The following is a 17,752-nucleotide window of genomic DNA, read 5'->3' as shown; positions in this document are numbered from 1 at the left end:
GTAGACTTGCAAGGGAGTGGGAACTTCGGCCAGCACCTCCGACTCTATCGGTCCATTGCGGTGATTGTCCTGGTTTACTCGGAGTAGACCAAGGGTCGAGACCTTGCACCAAAGATCGCCTAGGCATTCACTGCATCTGTTCACCTAAAGTGGAGTGATTATCAGCGCGACCCACCGATATGCACGCCCTGGCTTTGAACGGCGGCTTCTATAAATGGCGACGTCCATGTTCTCGAGGACAGGAGAATAACAACGGGTGACACCTAACCACACAAAGCACCAGAAATYGTACTGGAGTGATGTTAAGCTGCGCCATGCTCAACACGTACTGAGCAGACGCATGCTTCACTACGCTTCTATACCTCGGTCTACTAAAGCTTAATAAACGGATCCGGCCATGCGGAGATATCCAACAACTACCAGGTACCCTGCTCTGCACCAGGTATCTTGACCCTCTACTAATCCCTGCTAGTTGACAGTTAGTCCAACGATTTCATCATCATCTTGAGATCTTTTATATAAGATATTCCATTGGCATTGTTTCTGCCCCCAGAGGGAGATTTATCTGTCAGCCATGTCGTCCGCTTCCAAACGCCTATCCACACTTGCGGCCCACTTCCCTCCTGCGTCTGGCTCCCCAACTGCTGCGGATAACTCGATCACCACGAAAGATGTCTTTGAACATAAGTTCCATTCGCATCAATTGAGCCCAACGTTTTTCTTGCCGAGAGCGGCGAGTATTGAGCCTGATGTGTGTTGTCCAATGTCGCATTTACAACATCGTCGAGTCTTGCAGATTGCTGATCCTGTACATCGCTAGGCAATTGCTGTTTTCCACAAAACTGCCAGTATGCGCTACGAGAATTTTGGTGGTGGGGAATTTGCGTACTGATATCCAACAGATGAGAAGATCCTACGCCGAACGTACCAAGAGACTGCAGACCGCGCAAGAGGATTGGCGTATTACTTGAAGAAACATGGATTCAAGAGAGTGGGAATCCTATGCACCAACACGCCCGCTTTCTTCGAGAGCATTTATGGAATTGGCGCTGCAGCTGCGGTCAATGTTGGTGGGTATAGACCATGCAACCGAAACATTTTCAATGCTAACACAATAATGTAGCAATCAACTACCGTCTCAAGATGGACGACATTACCTACATCTTCGATCACGCAGAAGTCGACCTGATTATTGTTGATGCGGAGTTCCAACATCTCCTAGAAGGTTTCCGAAAGCTCCACCCCAAAGTTCCCTTCATCATTGATACGGACACTGATCAAGACACTGGCCCATTCGACCAAGCCGTGCTGGATGGTCTTCAACAAGATATTCGTACCGGAGGCCACGGCTGGGCAGGACTGGAGACCGAGGTAGCGCACGAGGACAGCATGATTGCAATCGCTTACACATCTGGAACTACTTCACGTCCCAAAGGCGTCGAATACACGCACAGATCCGYCTACCTAGCAGCAACAGCCAACGTGATTGAAAGCGCTCTCAATACTTGCATCCCCTCCGCTAGCCGCTGTCACTACCTCTGGACACTCCCCATGTTCCACGCCATGGGATGGACATTCCCCTGGGCCGTCACCGCCGTTCGAGGAACCCACTACTGTCTGCGAAAGATCGACTATCCCTACATCTGGTCCCTTCTCAAAGACGAGCAAATTTCCCATTTCAATGCCGCTCCCACAGTCAACACTCTTCTCTGCGCGGATTCCAATGCCGTAGCTCTCGAGCACCCAGTAAGAGTCACCGTCGCTGCGTCCCCGCCCACGGCCCATCTATTCGAAACCATGGAGAAATTGAACCTCCGCCCAGTGCATGTGTATGGTCTGACAGAGACCTATGGACCCATCACCAAAGGTTACCAACTCCCCGAATGGGAATCCCTCCCTCGCAAAGAAAAGTACGCGAAGATGGCCAGGCAGGGACACGGGCTCATCATGTCTCTCCCGGCACGAGTGATCAAAACCAACATGGACGAAAGCGGAGCCTGGGAATCTTCCACCACCATCGAGAATGTCGCCAAAGACGGCAAGGAAATTGGAGAAATTGTCTTCAATGGCAATCTTTGCGCAAAAGGTTATTACAAAGATCCCGTCGCGACGCGTAAACTTTTCGCCGGCGGAGTGCAGCATTCGGGGGATTTGGCGGTTTGGCATGCGGATGGGAGTATACAGATTCTGGATCGTGCAAAGGACATCATTATTTCGGGGGGTGAGAATATCTCCAGCGTGGCGTTGGAGAGTATGTTGGTTACGCATCCGGATGTTTTGGAGGCGGCTTGTGTCGCTGTCAAGGATGAGCAGTGGGGGGAGAGACCCAAGGCTTTCATCACTGTCAAGGAGGGAAGGGAGTTGAAAGGGGAGGATGTCATTACGTGGGCTAAGAAGAAGTCGGATATTTCGAGGTTCATGGTTCCGAGGGAGATTGAGATTTTGGAGGAGTTGCCTAAGACGAGCACTGGGAAGACTAAGAAGAATGTACTGAGGGAGTGGGCGAGGGGGAATAGGGAGGCTAGTTAGTGGCTTGTATGTTGGGTACGTTGGTTTTGAGCAAGCACTGTTTATCATTGATCATTTGTGGTGGTAGGTATAATGAATGACTCAACGGTGAAGAATACAGGTTGTATATTTTGGATAACTCTTCGAGGCGTCAGGTTTAACGGCAATTCTCGATTGTACTCGGCAAGCGACCTGGAAAACAAGCTATGCCATCCACCCCGAAAGACATGTCTTCGCCATCGACAAAGCGTCCAGATCTCCGGAGGATCAAGATTACGAAGAGCCAAAAGCCTGATCTCTTTACTGTCGTCAGATCATGTTCAGCATTCGGACATGTGTCCTTCAACCAAACATTAAACGTCCTCACATCTAGAATGAGCCTTCTTCCACATCACACCAATGACGGAGCAGCAAACATGTACATTTTTACAGACTGGAAGAGTATGCCGCGACGAGGTACACGTCAAGTGGACAGAGTTCGCAATTGAGCAGACTAGGGAGGCAGAAGCCGTGATCCATGGGTCCAACGGGACTCAGCATGGTAGACAGAAATATTGAGAATGTCAGAGCAGAAGATCTCATCTACGGGAGACCTGAGTGGAGGAAATGGTGGAAAGCAAGGAAAGCACAAGGAGAGTTCACTCACTCGCCTCGTGTCAGTTTGTTGATTTTGAGAGAGGGATAATTGACAGGTCAAGCATGAATTGATCAATTGCCATTGCTGGACGGTATGCCAGCAACTCTAAGCATGAATTCCAATGCTTCAATGACCTTTTCATCCTCATAACGACGCCCGACCAGCTGCAATGATATCGGAGCGTCTGCATACTTAGCAGGGTCATCTACAATCATTCGTCAGCCATGTCGTCTTTATTGCTACAGAATGCTCAAGCTCACAAAGATTATGATTGTATGCATCTTGTTCATTCCTCGGCGAGTACTCGATATCAGCCTTGTCTTCAGGACCACAAGCCAGCCCGGTGGGAAAGACCAGTGCGGGATAATCCAATAGGTTCCACTGTGAGGTGTAATTCCAATACCGTGCCGTGTTGAGTAATGGAGCTACTCCCGGTCCCACGGGGCATAGTACGACGTCAACAATGCGATCTTGGAGAGCATCTGCATCGACAGTGATCTTTGATCCACTTTCAGGCCCTGGCAAGCCAGTTCCTACACTGTTCCAGTGTCGAGCGTACGCTGCTTTGTAAGCATCTCGCTCGCATGTAAGCTTCCATGTTTCGGGAATGGTCAGGGCTTTGACGTGAGGATTTTCCTTGATGATGAAGTCGGAGAGTGGCATCCAGGGCTCCCCTGAGGCATCGATGGCTTCAATTTCTTCGCGGGCGCCATCTGCGAAGTACAGGCTTGCTATGATTCGCCACTCGATCGCTTGTCAGTAGGAGGCTGCAAGTCAAGGGGTAATGATGTCTCACTGCCTCATCGTGCTTGTATGCAGGGAAGTCTACAATCTCAATGTCTGGGTGACCTTTCAGCTTGTCTACCATGGTTTGGATGCCTCGGACGATCGGTGGATGCGGCTTAACAATACCGTCATTGGCGAGCACACCAATTCTGAGTCGAGGTTGACCCTGGTGCCCTCGACGAAGTAAGCTGGAAATTGATGTATCCTTCCAGGGCATGGGAATCAGACTAGGCTCGTATAACCATGGCTTTTGGTCAATCAAAGTCTTCATGAACAGCTTGATCCCCTCTAGACTTGCGCTGAGAGGGCCGACGACGGGGACAACCTGTTCTTCGCCTAGCATTGTGGCGGCAAACCCATCAAGAGGTAGCCGATAAGACGTGGGTCTCAGCCCATACACACCGTTGTTGGCCGCCGGACTTCGGATACTGCCACCAATATCCTATATGGTCAGGGCCAATGCTCTACGACTCAAGATGGCAACTTACAGTCCCAATCCCGAGACAACTGCCATTCATCCCAAGTAACGCGCCTTCGCCGCCGCTGCTACCTCCGGACGTGAGGTTTGTATTGTAAGGATTCACAGTAACTCCGTATATGCTACTCGACGTCTCCAAGTGCATCAGCGTCTGCGGTTCTGTAGTCCTGGCATGAAACACGGCGCCAGCATGCCACAGTAACTTCAGAATCAGAGCATCATCGGCGCCGATCCGGCCTACCCAAGATACGAATCCTGCATTCACATCGAGATCTTTCATGGAGATGTGTTCCTTGACGGATATTGGCAATCCGTGTAGGGGCCCAATCGGTCCATGCTTTGAAAAGTGTTCGTCTAGGAAATTTGCGCGTTCCAGGGCTTGATCTGTAAGGAGTTCGGTGACACAATTGGTGAGTCGGGAGGCCAAAGCAGCACGCTGAAGGAAGGCCTTGGTGACAACGGTACTGGTCAGGTTCCCCGAAGCCAGTTGTCTCACAAGCGTTTCTGCATCTCTTCCTGTGATGGAAAGAACTTCCTGCGTGAGTAAAGTGGAAGGTATCTTTGTGACGTTTGATCCCGTTGATACAGGAACATCCGGGATTGGCGGCTCCAATACTTGAATTGTTCGTTCACGGTGATCCTGTCGAGTGCGAGCGATGGCTTTCCAGTCCATATTGATCTTCGAGCTGTGACACGGGAACTGCTCAGGTATGGTGGTTGAAACACAACTTCTCAATAAGGAGATCGCGGACAAGTAAGATGAAGCGGCTGTTCAGTGTCAAAAGCTCCACATGAGCATGGAGTACAGTACATCGGAGCTATGGATGCTCAATGGCTCGGCCGCTCCATGTGTGCACAGCGAGATAGCAGTCGATAGGGCATTCGGGCTGCATAGGTAGCATAGCATAGCTGTCGGTCGAGAGCTAGAAGCCGGTTTCGCCGGGACGTCCCAGGGTCTCTCTGGTGATTGACGCGGACTTCGCACCGTCACATGGCGAGCACGCGCAATGCTTCGTCGACATGACATCTGTTGTCTCACCCAACTAAGGTAACATGAGGATACCAATCTGCGTGTAGTGCGTGGAAGTGAGGGCTGTCGGCAATCCGGCCGATCTAATTCGCCGCTCCCGTTCGAAACCCGCTCCCTCGGTATCCGCGGATGACGCTACATGGATTCTGGGGAAATTCTTCCCTGATCGCACCCGCGCATACCAAAAGCAATACCTCGGCATTTTACGCGCGCGTCGAGCGTTCGCAACAATGARATCTGCATGGGCTCCCATGCACCAGGACGAGGCGTTGCTCGATGTACCAGCCGTAAGTAAGCTCGTACGGCTCGCAGAAGAGTCCGTTTCGTCTCGTCTCGCCTACGCTCCGTCTCCATTCCTCTTCCCTCATACCCAGTCCCTCAAACACTGCCTCATCCACAGCTATAGCCCCCCTCTGCATAGCAATCGCAGCATAGCACTCTCCACCTCGTAATCACCGGCCCAGCCTGCGACATCCTCACTCATCAGTGACCTTGGTACTTGGCCAGCATGCCTCGTGAGTCTAGCTTCAGTGCCAGTGTTTACTCACCCTCACATTCCTGCAGGCTTTCCTTTGCCCAAACTGCCACGAGCAGTCTCAGTTCCAGCTGCGGTAGCCGGTCTTGCTTATTTCAACGCAAAGCACCTGGTGAGCCAGGATTTGTTCGGGATGTAGGTCAGATCGAAGTATGGAGAGCAGGGACTGAGCTTCCGCGCCTGCCTCCGAATCTCTCCGCTGTCAGTACATAAACTAACCTCTTATTCTACGAAAAGCTACAGCGCCATTGCACTAGGTGTTCACTCCGGAAAACTTGAAAAGCAGGACAGAGTCAACGCTTTCTACGTCTTTGAGGAGCTCGCAAACAACCCAAAGTCTGCCAACCGCTTGTTCTTGGTCGTCCCCAAAGATGAAACCAACCAGGGTGGCCGCACAGAATGGACATATGCCGAGGCCTACGACATAATGCTGAAATATGCGAGATGGCTGAAGGAGACACACGGCGTGCAAAAGAGCGAGGTCATTGCTATGGACTTTAAGAACAAGCCACAGTTCATTTGGATGTGGTTCGCGTTGTGGTCTTTGGGCGCTGTGCCAGCATTCATCAACAGCAACTTGGAGGACAAAGCTTTTATCCACTGCGCAAAGGTGTCGACGTCTCGGCTGTTGTTGCTCGATCCTGAGCTTCAGCACATTCTCACCGCAGAGGCACTTCAAGCATTTGCGCCTGATGACAAGGGCCGAGCGGTTGAGACTGTCGTTCTGAACCAGGCTTTGGAGTTGCAGATTGAAGGAGGCCTTCCCTATCGAGCTCCGGACGAGGCGAGATCTGGCGTCATAAGAACCAGCCCGTGTCTTCTGATCTATACGTCAGGTAAGCAGATCCACAGCACTGCTTAGTATTCACAACTGATCCTTCTTTCAGGAACCACCGGTCTACCCAAGGCTGCCAATGTGGCGTGGTATGTATCTCAGGATGATCACAGTGCACTGCTGGTCGACTTTACACGCTAATAACTTTCACCCAGGTCAAAACCATTGGGAGGTCTGAACTTCTTCCCACGTATTCTTGGATTGAAGCCCGAGGATCGATACATGACTGCCATGCCGCTGTATCATTCCTCTGGATCGATTCTTGGTGTTTGTCAAGCCATTGGTGCCGGCTGCACAATGGTTGTGGTGCCAAAATTCTCTCCTCGTCTGCAGATGAAGCAAGCCACGGAAACTGGCGCTACGATCCTGCAATACATTGGAGAAATGTGCCGCTACCTCGTAACCTCCCCTCCCACTCCATACGATCGCACTCATGCAATTCGATTGGCGTTTGGTAACGGCATGAGACCAGATGTGTATGTCCGCAGTGCATCACCCTTGCCATTTGACCCACTAGCTGACTTTGACCCCTTTGGCGTATAGATGGCAAAAATTCAAGGACCGCTTCAACATTGGTACCATTCTGGAATTCTACGGCGCGACCGAAGCTCCCGGTGCATCTATGGTGTACAGCACCAACGACTTCTACCGTGGAGCGATTGGTCGGGGCGGTCTCTTGATGCGAACGATATTCGGCGGAAATCAAGCTCTTATTCAGCACGACCACGAGACCGGCGAGCCATACCGAGACCCCAAAACCAACTTCTGTGTCAAGGTGGCGACAAACGAGCCGGGCGAGTTGCTTTACACTCTGGATCCCGCCAATATCAACGAGAAGTTCCAGGGATACCTTGGCAATGACAAGGCATCGAACAGCAAGATCATCACTGATGTGTTCAAGAAGGGCGACGCATACTACAGGAGTGGTGATTTGCAAAGACGGGATGCTGATGGTCGTTGGTGGTTCATGGACCGCATTGGTGACACTTATAGGTGGAAGGTACGCTCTCCATTCCACCCTCGCTGACACTTTTCAAAGAAAGGATATTGACATCACACAGGGCGAAAACGTCAGCACAGCAGAAGTTTCGGAAGCACTCGGCTCACACTCCGCACTGTTAGAAGCAAACGTGTACGGTGTCTCGCTACCCAACCACGACGGCAGAGCCGGCTGCGCAGCCATCGGCTTGACAGACGGGCAAAAACTAGATGAGAATTTGGGTGCAGAGCTTGCGAACCACGTAAGAAAACGATTGCCCAAGTATGCGGTTCCATTGTTCTTGCGTAAAATGAAGGAGATTGAGGTCACCGGCACTCTCAAGCACCAAAAAGTCGCTCTGAGGAATGAAGGTGTWGATCYMRGYRRKSKCSSYRWMRWTRARMWTTTCTGGCTTCCCCCTGGATCCGATAAATATACCAAGTTTGGCAAGGCCGAGTGGGAGAGACTGGTGGGCGGTGGTGCGAAGTTGTGAGTGTGTGAGATAGTTGAGCGGAAGTAATGATGTCGAAATTGGATCACGTTGTAGCGAGTTCTTTGTATATGAGTTCATCTATATCCGATTATTGCGTCGTGCGTAAGCTGCACGAATTTGAACTTCGGACAAGCCATATCGGAGAGATTGAACAGGCACTACGAAAGGGGTAAATCTTTTCGCCTAGCAAATATACTACAGAAACCTACGCCCGTCATGCGACTCTTGWGCACTACTGCTCTTGTCAATTGACAGCTTCGTCCAACCTAGTTTACCGGCCCATCAGTCCCCGTCGACTTGGATGTATGTGAGAAAGGTCCTCCTTGGCCTCCTTCACCACTTCCTTCACCTTGGGTGGAGCTCGCCGAGGTGGTGAACGCGATTTGGAGAGCGAGCGTGAGCGAGAGTGGTGGCTCACGGCGCGCTTCCGCGGTGGAGTAACAGAACGACTCTCGCTCCGGCCTCTTCGACGTACCGGAGAGCGTGAACGAGAGCGAGAAGGAGTGTCGCCTCTTCGTCTCGCTCTTTTCACGGGTGTCGGCGAGCGGGAATAGCTTTGATCGCGTCCGCGTCTAGGCGGCGAGCGCGACCTCGACCTAGAACGAGAATATGAGTCGTCTCTCTTGCTCGCTCGTTTTGCGGGTGCTGGGGAGCGCGAGTAACTTTCTCCCCTCCTTCGCCTTGGCGGACTTCGCGAGCGCGAAAGGGAGCGGGAACGGGAACGGGAACGGGAACGCGACCGCGAACGTGAGGGGGAACGAGAATAGGAGTCGTCTCTTTTCTTRGCCTTTTTGACCGGCGTTGGAGAGCGGGAATAGCTTCTCCCTCGGGTACGTCTGGGTGGAGTTCGCGACCGTGATCGAGATCGAGATCGCGAGTCTGAACGAGATGAATAGCTGCTGTAGCTGCTATAGCTACTCACGCTTTCGCTGCGCCCTCTCCTGTCCGGCGTTGGGCTCCTAGCTGGTAGTGCTGCGGGAGCAGGCTTCGGCGCATTCTTCAACCACTCGCGCATGCCCTCGGTCAGCGCACCCATACCAATGGCGGTAAAGAAGTTGATGCTGAAACGCGTGCTCTTCGGGTCGTCGGTTGGGAATATACCAGTAAGAGCGGGCGCAAGCGCGTCATCCTTGAGCTTCTCTTGAAGGGTCTTCATTCCAATACCTTGGGCAAGCTCCTCGATCAGAATCTTGATGAAGATGCGGCTGGAACTGGTGGTGTCCTCCTCGTTCAAGCGAATGACATGGAACACATGCCAGCCGATTGCGTTCGCGGAGAGCAGGTGCCCAAAAAGTTGGGCGATGATTCGTAACCGGTTCGTCTCGTAACGATGGATGGTCTCGTAGTACTTGGTGAACATGTCTTGGAACAGATCCTGCCACAAGCGATTGAGCTTGCAGAATCGCTCTCCGATCAGACCAAAGAACTTGTTGTAGGTACGTTCTTGGCTGCAACATTCGATGATCATGGACGGAAGCTCCTCTTCGCGACCGCTTGGGAGGTTGATACGCATGAGCTTGTGGCAAGCTTCCTCGAACTGCCCCGACGACATGATGGTCAGGTAGATGGAACGTCGAAGATTGACGAGGTCCGTGTTCGATTGATCCTTGATCTCGACGGCCTTGTCCGCGACTGCTWCTTCATCATCGTCGCTGCTTTCGTCGGATCCGTCCTCTTCATCCTCGTCTTCGCTGCCGGAAGCTTCACCCAAGATCTCGGCCTTGAGTTTCCGGTAAGCCTCTTCATTCGCTTCGTATTCGGCGTCGAATTTAAAGATGTTGAGCCCATCCTCCGTAGCCAGCTGGTCGTCCAGCCCAGGTCTGTGCGTGATTTGGTCTTCCTCCTCCACCAGGTCGAGCTCATCCTTCACCGCGGGGTGATCCTTGTATTTGTCCTTCCTAATCTGGAACAGTACTTCAATCATGTATTGCACTCTCTTGTCAATATCTGCCTCGTGGAGAATGCTTCTGAACTGGTCGTACACCGCAAGTCCAATCTGCGAGTTCATCTCTTCGATGTGATGCCCCACCTCCTTCATCAAGCCTACGGCAATTTCCACGCTGTCATCAGTTGGCTTGTGGAGCAGCAGCAGCAGAATTTGCGCAGCGAGCATCTCGTGGGCAACTTGCTGGTTGATCAAATGCGCGATAAAGGTGGTGCTACTGCCGCAAACGCTCTTGTCGTTTCTCTTGAACGCTTTCCGGAATTGAATGATCAGTCGGCTGATCAACAATTCGCCCACCTGCGGGAGTTTCGTATTCACAATAGCAACCATGGCGGCGTAAATTGGCGTAAATGGCAAGCTGGCGGCCTGCGCTTTCATGATGCTGCGGCAGAACAGGCCCCGGCCACGAACAAGGTTTTCGTTGAACAGCTCGGGCACAATGTGCTTAATGTTCGACACGTTGACCTTGTTGATCAGACCGTTGATGGACTTCTTCAGTGCCTCCCAAGCCATCCGCTGGTATTCTTTGGACGTTTTGTCCGTGATCTGGGCCTGCAGTGCCTTCAGACGAGCGGGCGGAATGTACGTGCCACCAGACCGCATGTTGAGCAGCTTGTCATACTCCGCCTTTGCAGCTGCCTGCTTCTCCGCGTCCGTCAGCGGCTTCCGTGCTTCCTGTCCAGCATCGTCCCGCTGCCTCATCTCCAGCTGCCGTGCGCGTTCCTGTGCTCGCGAGTGATCCACGTCGCGGAGGAGAGGCCCGTCTCTACGCCCATGTCCCGCCCCATCGCGCGGCGGCGGCGACCTCGAGTATGAGCGCCGGCGAAGATTGGGCGCATCTCGTCGGGGAGATGGTGAGCGCGAGTGCGAGCTGCGTTTCCGTGATCCGCTCGCTGCAGCAGCCGCCGCAGACTCATCTACAGGCTCTGGTGTCGGTAACCGCACCGCCGACTCGACGTTGGTGGCCATGACGAGCAAGAGCAAGACGTGGTGATAATGTCAAAAGAAAATGCTTTGCTGTTGGCGGCTGATSATCTGTTTGAAACGACGTGCGAGTCAGCAAAAAACCTTAATTTGCTACTTCGATATGAACAACTCCAACAACTCCAACCATCTACACTTTTAATTCCATTCGTTTGGAAAGACGCAGCAGCCATTGAGTTTGATTGGTGCTGAATTCGCTGACGAGCGTCCAATCCACAAGAGTTGGAACGCTTCAGTAGCACCGAAAGCACATTGCCCGAAAGACGGATGAGGCTTCTGAAGCCAGTGCGTGCCTGGATCTGGTCCCCATTTTGCTCGCTCCCGCAGCGGCTATACAGTACACCAAGTCCCTTTTGTTGTAACTTGCGGTCGAATCATCAGATGAATAGACCACGAAACCGACAGCAGCGGCCGCCTCGCGAGCAGAACCGGGGTGGCCGGCGAGGACCACAGTCCGGCTCCCAGATTGGATCAGTGCCCACCATTCAGCAGGTCGTCCATGGAGCGTCGGTTTCGATAGTATTGAAGGAAGACCAGCCAACAGGTCGTGAAGTCCAAGGATCTGTACAAGACCTTTTGACTCGAGGCAATCATCCTAGGGGAATAAAGGTAAGATGCAAAATCACTATAGGAATAGAGATCGTCGAAGATGCCTGATCATGTATTCGATTTGGCCCGCAGTTTATCACATTTACTAATACTCACTTTTCTCAAGGTTCGCCTTACAGATGGCAGGGTGGGAAGAGTCCAACGCATGGCGACCGGCTCGACATGTGCAACACAATCAAGCAGCGCAGCTCCAACCCACCAGCTCACACATCACATGGTGGACAATTCAGCAGCTACTCCTGATGGCCCTCCACCTCGCTCGCTGGCAGACTATCTACCTACTTTGCAGCGCGAGCCTGACCCGCCAATCCAAACAAGCAAGGCTACCTTCACAACTGCGACTGCCACGTGCCCAATTTGTGGATTGTTCGAGGGCGATGAGGTCGCAGTCTCTCATCACGTCAACGAACATCTCAGCTGAGGTCACGGTGTTCACAGCATTCGCAATATTTTGAAACTTGGTTTAGACCAACTGGTAGCCTTGACTACGCGTGCTTGGGGTGAGCAAGAAGGTCTAAAAGACGACCAAATAAAGCTCGAGAACAGAAACCTTGAAGCTGCCGCAGCAGGCGAGGTCCGGCACTTCAGGAGGTGCTGACGCTTAGGAGTGTTGAGCTGTCATTGCTTGAACTCCCTACAGCCATCCCGCCAGCGCACATCGCCATTTCTGCGTGCTGGCCTCCTCTCGTGCACGGTATAGCCAAAGTGCTAGATGTCACAGGTCTACACTGTACAGCACGAAGGCGACCGACCATTCAAGGTGTATACCCCCGGTGAAGATGCCTGCGTCTCAAGACATGCAACACACCCTGTGTTACCCTTGTGTAGACACAGGCATGGAGTACAAAGATTGAAGACAGTGTTTGAAAGTTGTGGAGGACATGCGATCGTTGATACTTCATAGTAGGTCCCATGGCTAAGCCTTGGGTGCAGTTCGTGCCCTTCATACACTTCTTAGCTTTCGTAGCCTTTTGGTCTTGATGTCCTTCGACAATCATGACAAGTCCGCTCACAATACAAGCGCAAACTTTTCGTGTCCCATCTCCRCTCAAGACATGGCATCACGCTGACTGTCCGCAACGAGGAAAGCCAACTCCAACGCCTGCTTCTCATTCAAGCGAGGATCACAGTAGGTCTGGTATGCCCTGCTGAGATCGGTGTCGTTGATGTTCACACTACCGCCGGTGCACTCGGTCACAGCGTCTCCGGTGAGCTCAAGGTGCACGCCGCCCAAGTAGGAGCCGCACTCTTGATGAATCCGCAGTGCCGACGACAACTCGTCGAAGATGGACTGGAACGAGCGTGTCTTGATTCCTTCCGAAGTGGAGCGTGTGTTGCCGTGCATCGGATCGCATTGCCAGACCACGATGTGTCCCGTCTTGCGAACCGCTTCGATGTGCGCGGGARGCATCTCGGCAATCTTGTCCTTGCCGTAGCGAGTGATGAGCGTCACCTTGCCAATCTCTTTGCGAGGATTGACGATGTCGAGTAGCTTCGTGAGAGCTTCGATTGTTGTTGATGGACCGACCTTGATGCCAATCGGATTCTCGATACCACGGACAAACTCGATGTGAGCGTGATCTGGCTGACGAGTCCGATCACCGACCCAAACGAAGTGGGCACTGGTATCATAGTATCCGTACTCGTCGTCTGGGTCGAGAGCATGGTCCGCATCACCATTGACGTGAGGTGAAGCGTCCTGCTTGTTTTGAGGCACTTGACGATTGCTCGGATGCTTGAGCTTTCGTGTGAGACCTTCCTCGTAGGCAAGTAGTAGAGCCTCATGACTGGTGTACAGATCGACAGTCTGTAATCCACTCGCYGTGTCCGCACCGACAGTCCGCATGAAGCGTAAGCTAGAGCGGATGCTGTCCACAATGCCAGAATACTTCTCCAGCAGCTTAGCATCCGTGACGTGGCCGAGACCCCAGTCCAAAGGATTGTGGAGGTCTGCAACTCCAGAGGCGAGCTGTGCGCGAACGTAATTCAAGGTAGCAGCAGCGTGGAAGTAAGCCTGCACCAAGCGATCTGGATCGAGCGTCCTGTCGTTGGGATCGTATGAGTTCAGGATGTCGCCGCGCCAGCTGGGAATCTCTTGTCCGTTGTGCAACTCAGTCGGCGAGGATCTCGGTTTGCCGTATTGTCCAGCCATGCGAGCAATTCTGACCACAGGCCTGTTGCCTCCCCAGATGAGAACCAGGGACATCTGAAGCAGGAGCTTGATCTTGGAGTCGATTGAGCCATCGTGACAATACTCGAAAAGTTCTGCGCAGTCACCGCCTTGCAGAAGGAATGCATTTCCCAGCGCCACGTCCTTGAGGGAGTTTCTGAGTTTCCAAATTTCCGTAGGGGTGACGATTGGGGGAACGCGGTTCAGTTTGGTAAGAGCAGTCTCAACCAGCGCATCGTCTTCGTACTTGACCGCGTGCACGGGCACAATTGGCTTGCTTCTCCACGAACCGGGCGCCCACTCATTGGGCTTTCCGCCGCTCATGATGATGATCCGTGATCCTCAAGTGAGGAGAGCTGTTGGTGTTGTGCGAATGTGGATGAATAAATTCGAACGCTCAAATTATACTTTTGAGTCACCTCTCACAAGGGAAAGCTCGAGCCACGATTTGAGAGGTGCATTCCATTCCGTGTAAAGATAGATACTCGATAGCGTTTCATATATCGATTTCCCCAAATAAATTAACGCAACCGTGTGGACGAGCTGACCTATGGACACCGATCCAACAGCTCGCTCTCCTTCATTCAACTTCTTCACAAACGCAATGCCTACAGCATTGGCCCACCGCCGTCGCCCGCTGGATTCAACTCATGTGACATTCTCTGCGCAATTTCGACATCCTGTTCGACGCCGTAGACCTTTCGACCAAACGCAAATGATGCGGCATCGGGAAGTTCGTACGAGGCATGTCAACGGGGAGGCACCATGGCGTCAGAAGATGCCGTACTGCCTCAGACTCTTCGGAGGGATCTCTGGCGGCATACCAATGCCCAGCCGCGTCGTATTATAAGGCAACGAAGTCCCCATGGTCTGCGCAATCCTCTCAACTCCGCCGCCACAGTCGACACCAAAGCACCTCCACATTTCGTCACTTCCAGCGCACTCCATCACGACAGCGAGCGACCTAGCATCCAGAGACACATCCGGTATTCCAGAGGCCATGTCTGGCGGAGCATCTTGTGATTGCTGTACTTTGTTTTTCGTTTCAAACCAGGTCGTCCTGCTTCAAAAGAACGTATTGCCGTGGTCGATTCTTTTCCTGTTCCTCCTGCTGCCGGAGCAGCCTCGCCCAAGCCACAAGACAAAGTCCTAGACATACGCAGACATATCCGATGATTTTGAGGGCCAATGCGGAGATCATCGTCGCTGTGTTCCTTCAGCACGTTGTTCATTGATTCGAAGCAAGGTACTTACCATAATCTTTCCTCGATTTCTTGAAACGTGAACTAAAGAGCGCCGCCGAGGATGATAGATTGCCCTGTGTGTTGTTACTGTGTCTGTTGATGCATGGTATGCTTCTGTTGGCTTCACTAATTCCAGCTTTTGTCGAATATTTTAGAGCTCAGTGACCCGGGAAACGTGAGCTACGCATGCGTCTTACATATGCTATTATTCGGTCTCCGGCCAGCTCTTTGCTTCAATTTGCCCCTGGTAACTTCCCCGGTCCGCAGCAGAAGCGGACTTTCTTGGCCTCTTGGATGCCAAATACGTTGCAAAGATCCATGCCTGCATGTTAGAAACGGAGGTGACGTGCGAGCGCAGGAGGCTCGCCCTGCGATGCGCCCTCGAGGTGATTCCGCAGAGCATACACCTGCTTCCTGATAGTCGACATTTGATGGTATTTGATTGAAAAAAATTGATTCAGTACTGCGGACCGGTCGGTCTAGCTGAGGGCCGGAAAGTCAGGGGCCAATCTCCGTCAACATCCTGCTCGCGGCTYGTTCGGATATGAACTTTCAAGGCCACGAGCCGCCAGCGCCACCAAGGTCGAGACCTACAAATCGCGAAACCGTAAGTGAGTCGGGGCTGGACGCTGTACACCAGTTCTGCGTCAGCTGCGAGGCACCTTTCACCGTATTTGGTGATGCATCATCCTGTCGTGCCGGGCAGCTTTCCTGACGTTGCGTGGTGAACTGCCACAAGACGTGGATCAAGACGGCGGGATTTGCTCCTTGTGTCTGGTTGAGGCACGATACCCATGCCTATACAGCACTTGAGACCCATTGGACCATGGCCTTCAGTGTGTCGCCCTCGTGTGCACGCAGCAGTTCCGTTGCCCTGGCCTTGCTGAGGTCCAGCTGTTCCGCCTACAAATATTCGAGATCAACAATGCCCATGACGGTTCGGGATGCTCTGTCCTTACCAGCGATGCCACCTCTGCGGGATCAAGCTTGATGATTTTCTTCGGCGCCGCTTCTTTCTTCACCGCATTTCCCGAAGTAGTTTTCTTGGGAGCTTGGCTGAGTTCAAAGTCTTTGAGGGCTTTTGAAAGCGCCTCTTGATCCACCTCTTTCTTGGGAGCTTCGTCGGCGCCTGTCGCATCGAGTGAAGACATGGCTTGGGCCGCTTTTCGGTCTTCTTCGGACGCGGGGACGACATCTGGTGGGTCGGCACCCTCGGTCACGTTGTTGGGTTGTGGCTCAGCCATTGTAGCGGTGTAGAAGGTTGTAGTATGGTTGGTACTGTGGTTGTGTAGAGTCGTCGGYGATTCGTGAGTGTATATCAATTTCGAATAGGGCGTTACTCTATCGGAAGTATCGTCTTAACCTTAACGTAAGGCGGTAGCGGTCCTTTACTAGCTTCTATAAAGGGCGTAGCTACTACGTTCGCTATAATCGTTATAGTATTCGTCGGTAATAGAGACTAAGCTAGGGATAGTAGCTCGGAACTTAAGAGCCTTCTAGCCCTTTATAATAAGGATTTATCTATAGTAAATACGATAATGTTTAACTCTACGTACGGTATTTAGCCCTTTAGTTTAGTAGTATTAAAAGTAAGGAGTTTCTCTTCTAAGGTATCCGCCTTAAGGGCTCTTTTACTAATAATAGCTAGTTAGTAGCTAACTAGATCGAACTCGTCTATAAACTAATAGCTATAGTAGTTCTACTCTATACTCGCGTAGCGTATCTTTTAATCTATCCTCTCGTATATAAAGTTAAGTAATAAACGCTCTAACTTAAGGAACGTTTATTCGGTCTAGCTATCCTTAAATTGTCCGTATAGCTCTAGCTCTTAGTAGGTCTACTTCTTAGTTCGGTAGTATACTATAATCTTCTAAAACTATACCTTAGATATAGCTTAAATTCTAAAGCTTATATTAGTAGTAACTAGCTTAGTTAGAACTAGAGGAGCCTATCGTTACTTACCTTTAGTAGGAGTCTTTAATAGAGGTTCCGCTAGCGCTAGCGGAGCGCTCTAGCGAGATAATATTAGTTTACTACTAGCCGAGTATATATAGTAGCTTAGTACCTTAAATACGTTCTTTTAGTATACCTTAGCTTCGTTTAGAAGTAATAAAAACGTAGATCTAAATCTAAGAGGGAGGGCGGCTATTATGTTCGTAGTACTCGTAGTACTATTCGCTACTATAGATTACTTCTTAAACGTATTAAACAAACTCTCTATTCGAGGATTACGAGCTTAATATTACGAGTAGTAAGAATAGTTAGCGAATATAACTTCGTAGTCCTAGCTAGATACGGTATATCGACTAAACTAAGGTAGGGGGTCCTATTCGCTTATATTCGTATAGGTATTCGTATAGAGCCCCTTTTCTACTAATTTGTCGTTTTGTCGTTTTATCGTTCTATTATTTTGTCGTACTATTATATAAGGGTAAAGATGTAGCAATGTATTAGACACCCGTAATTACTCGATTAGAGATAAGACTAATTCTTATAGGTTAAATGTGCGCTGTGCGTAG

General features: G+C 51.5%; 7 protein-coding genes; 3 read left to right on the top strand and 4 right to left on the bottom strand.

The window, feature by feature from the left end:
• Positions 1–574: 574 nt before the first annotated feature.
• Positions 575–2,529, top strand: RCC_02443 (probable AMP-binding domain protein; the record flags this gene model as incomplete). XM_023767734.1 has 4 exons in its annotated part: positions 575–751; positions 821–848; positions 903–1,070; positions 1,124–2,529. 4 exons carry the CDS (start codon positions 575–577, stop codon positions 2,527–2,529), a joined length of 1,779 nt encoding a protein of 592 aa, XP_023623502.1.
• Positions 2,530–3,216: 687 nt separating this feature from the next.
• Positions 3,217–5,082, bottom strand: RCC_02442 (related to vitamin D3 hydroxylase-associated protein; the record flags this gene model as incomplete). XM_023767733.1 has 4 exons in its annotated part: positions 3,217–3,350; positions 3,406–3,889; positions 3,942–4,373; positions 4,420–5,082. 4 exons carry the CDS (start codon positions 5,080–5,082, stop codon positions 3,217–3,219), a joined length of 1,713 nt encoding a protein of 570 aa, XP_023623501.1.
• Positions 5,083–5,947: 865 nt separating this feature from the next.
• On the top strand, positions 5,948–8,281 carry RCC_02441 (related to long-chain fatty acid transporter; the record flags this gene model as incomplete). XM_023767732.1 has 7 exons in its annotated part: positions 5,948–5,954; positions 6,004–6,109; positions 6,212–6,810; positions 6,862–6,898; positions 6,965–7,285; positions 7,353–7,809; positions 7,871–8,281. The coding sequence occupies 7 exons, from the start codon at positions 5,948–5,950 to the stop codon at positions 8,279–8,281; spliced, it is 1,938 nt and encodes a 645-aa protein (XP_023623500.1).
• A 271-nt stretch (positions 8,282–8,552) lies between these two features.
• On the bottom strand, positions 8,553–11,195 carry RCC_02440 (related to CWC22-involved in mRNA splicing; the record flags this gene model as incomplete). The annotated part of the gene is made up of 1 exon (XM_023767731.1): positions 8,553–11,195. The coding sequence occupies one exon, from the start codon at positions 11,193–11,195 to the stop codon at positions 8,553–8,555; it is 2,643 nt and encodes an 880-aa protein (XP_023623499.1).
• Positions 11,196–11,591: 396 nt separating this feature from the next.
• On the top strand, positions 11,592–12,240 carry RCC_02439 (uncharacterized protein; the record flags this gene model as incomplete). XM_023767730.1 has 2 exons in its annotated part: positions 11,592–11,819; positions 11,926–12,240. The coding sequence occupies 2 exons, from the start codon at positions 11,592–11,594 to the stop codon at positions 12,238–12,240; spliced, it is 543 nt and encodes a 180-aa protein (XP_023623498.1).
• Positions 12,241–12,867: 627 nt separating this feature from the next.
• RCC_02438 (related to family II 2-keto-3-deoxy-D-arabino-heptulosonate 7-phosphate synthase) lies at positions 12,868–14,313 on the bottom strand (the record flags this gene model as incomplete). Its single annotated transcript, XM_023767729.1, has 1 exon — positions 12,868–14,313. The coding sequence occupies one exon, from the start codon at positions 14,311–14,313 to the stop codon at positions 12,868–12,870; it is 1,446 nt and encodes a 481-aa protein (XP_023623497.1).
• Positions 14,314–16,031: 1,718 nt separating this feature from the next.
• RCC_02437 (uncharacterized protein) lies at positions 16,032–16,477 on the bottom strand (the record flags this gene model as incomplete). XM_023767728.1 has 2 exons in its annotated part: positions 16,032–16,136; positions 16,193–16,477. The coding sequence occupies 2 exons, from the start codon at positions 16,475–16,477 to the stop codon at positions 16,032–16,034; spliced, it is 390 nt and encodes a 129-aa protein (XP_023623496.1).
• Between the last annotated feature and the right edge of the window lie 1,275 nt (positions 16,478–17,752).

Source organism: Ramularia collo-cygni (genome assembly GCF_900074925.1).
Source record: "Ramularia collo-cygni strain URUG2 genome assembly, contig: RCC_scaffold03, whole genome shotgun sequence".
NCBI lineage: Eukaryota > Fungi > Ascomycota > Dothideomycetes > Mycosphaerellales > Mycosphaerellaceae > Ramularia > Ramularia collo-cygni.
The sequence above is the reverse complement of the archived record's forward strand: the minus strand, read 5'-3'. Positions and strand labels throughout refer to the sequence as shown.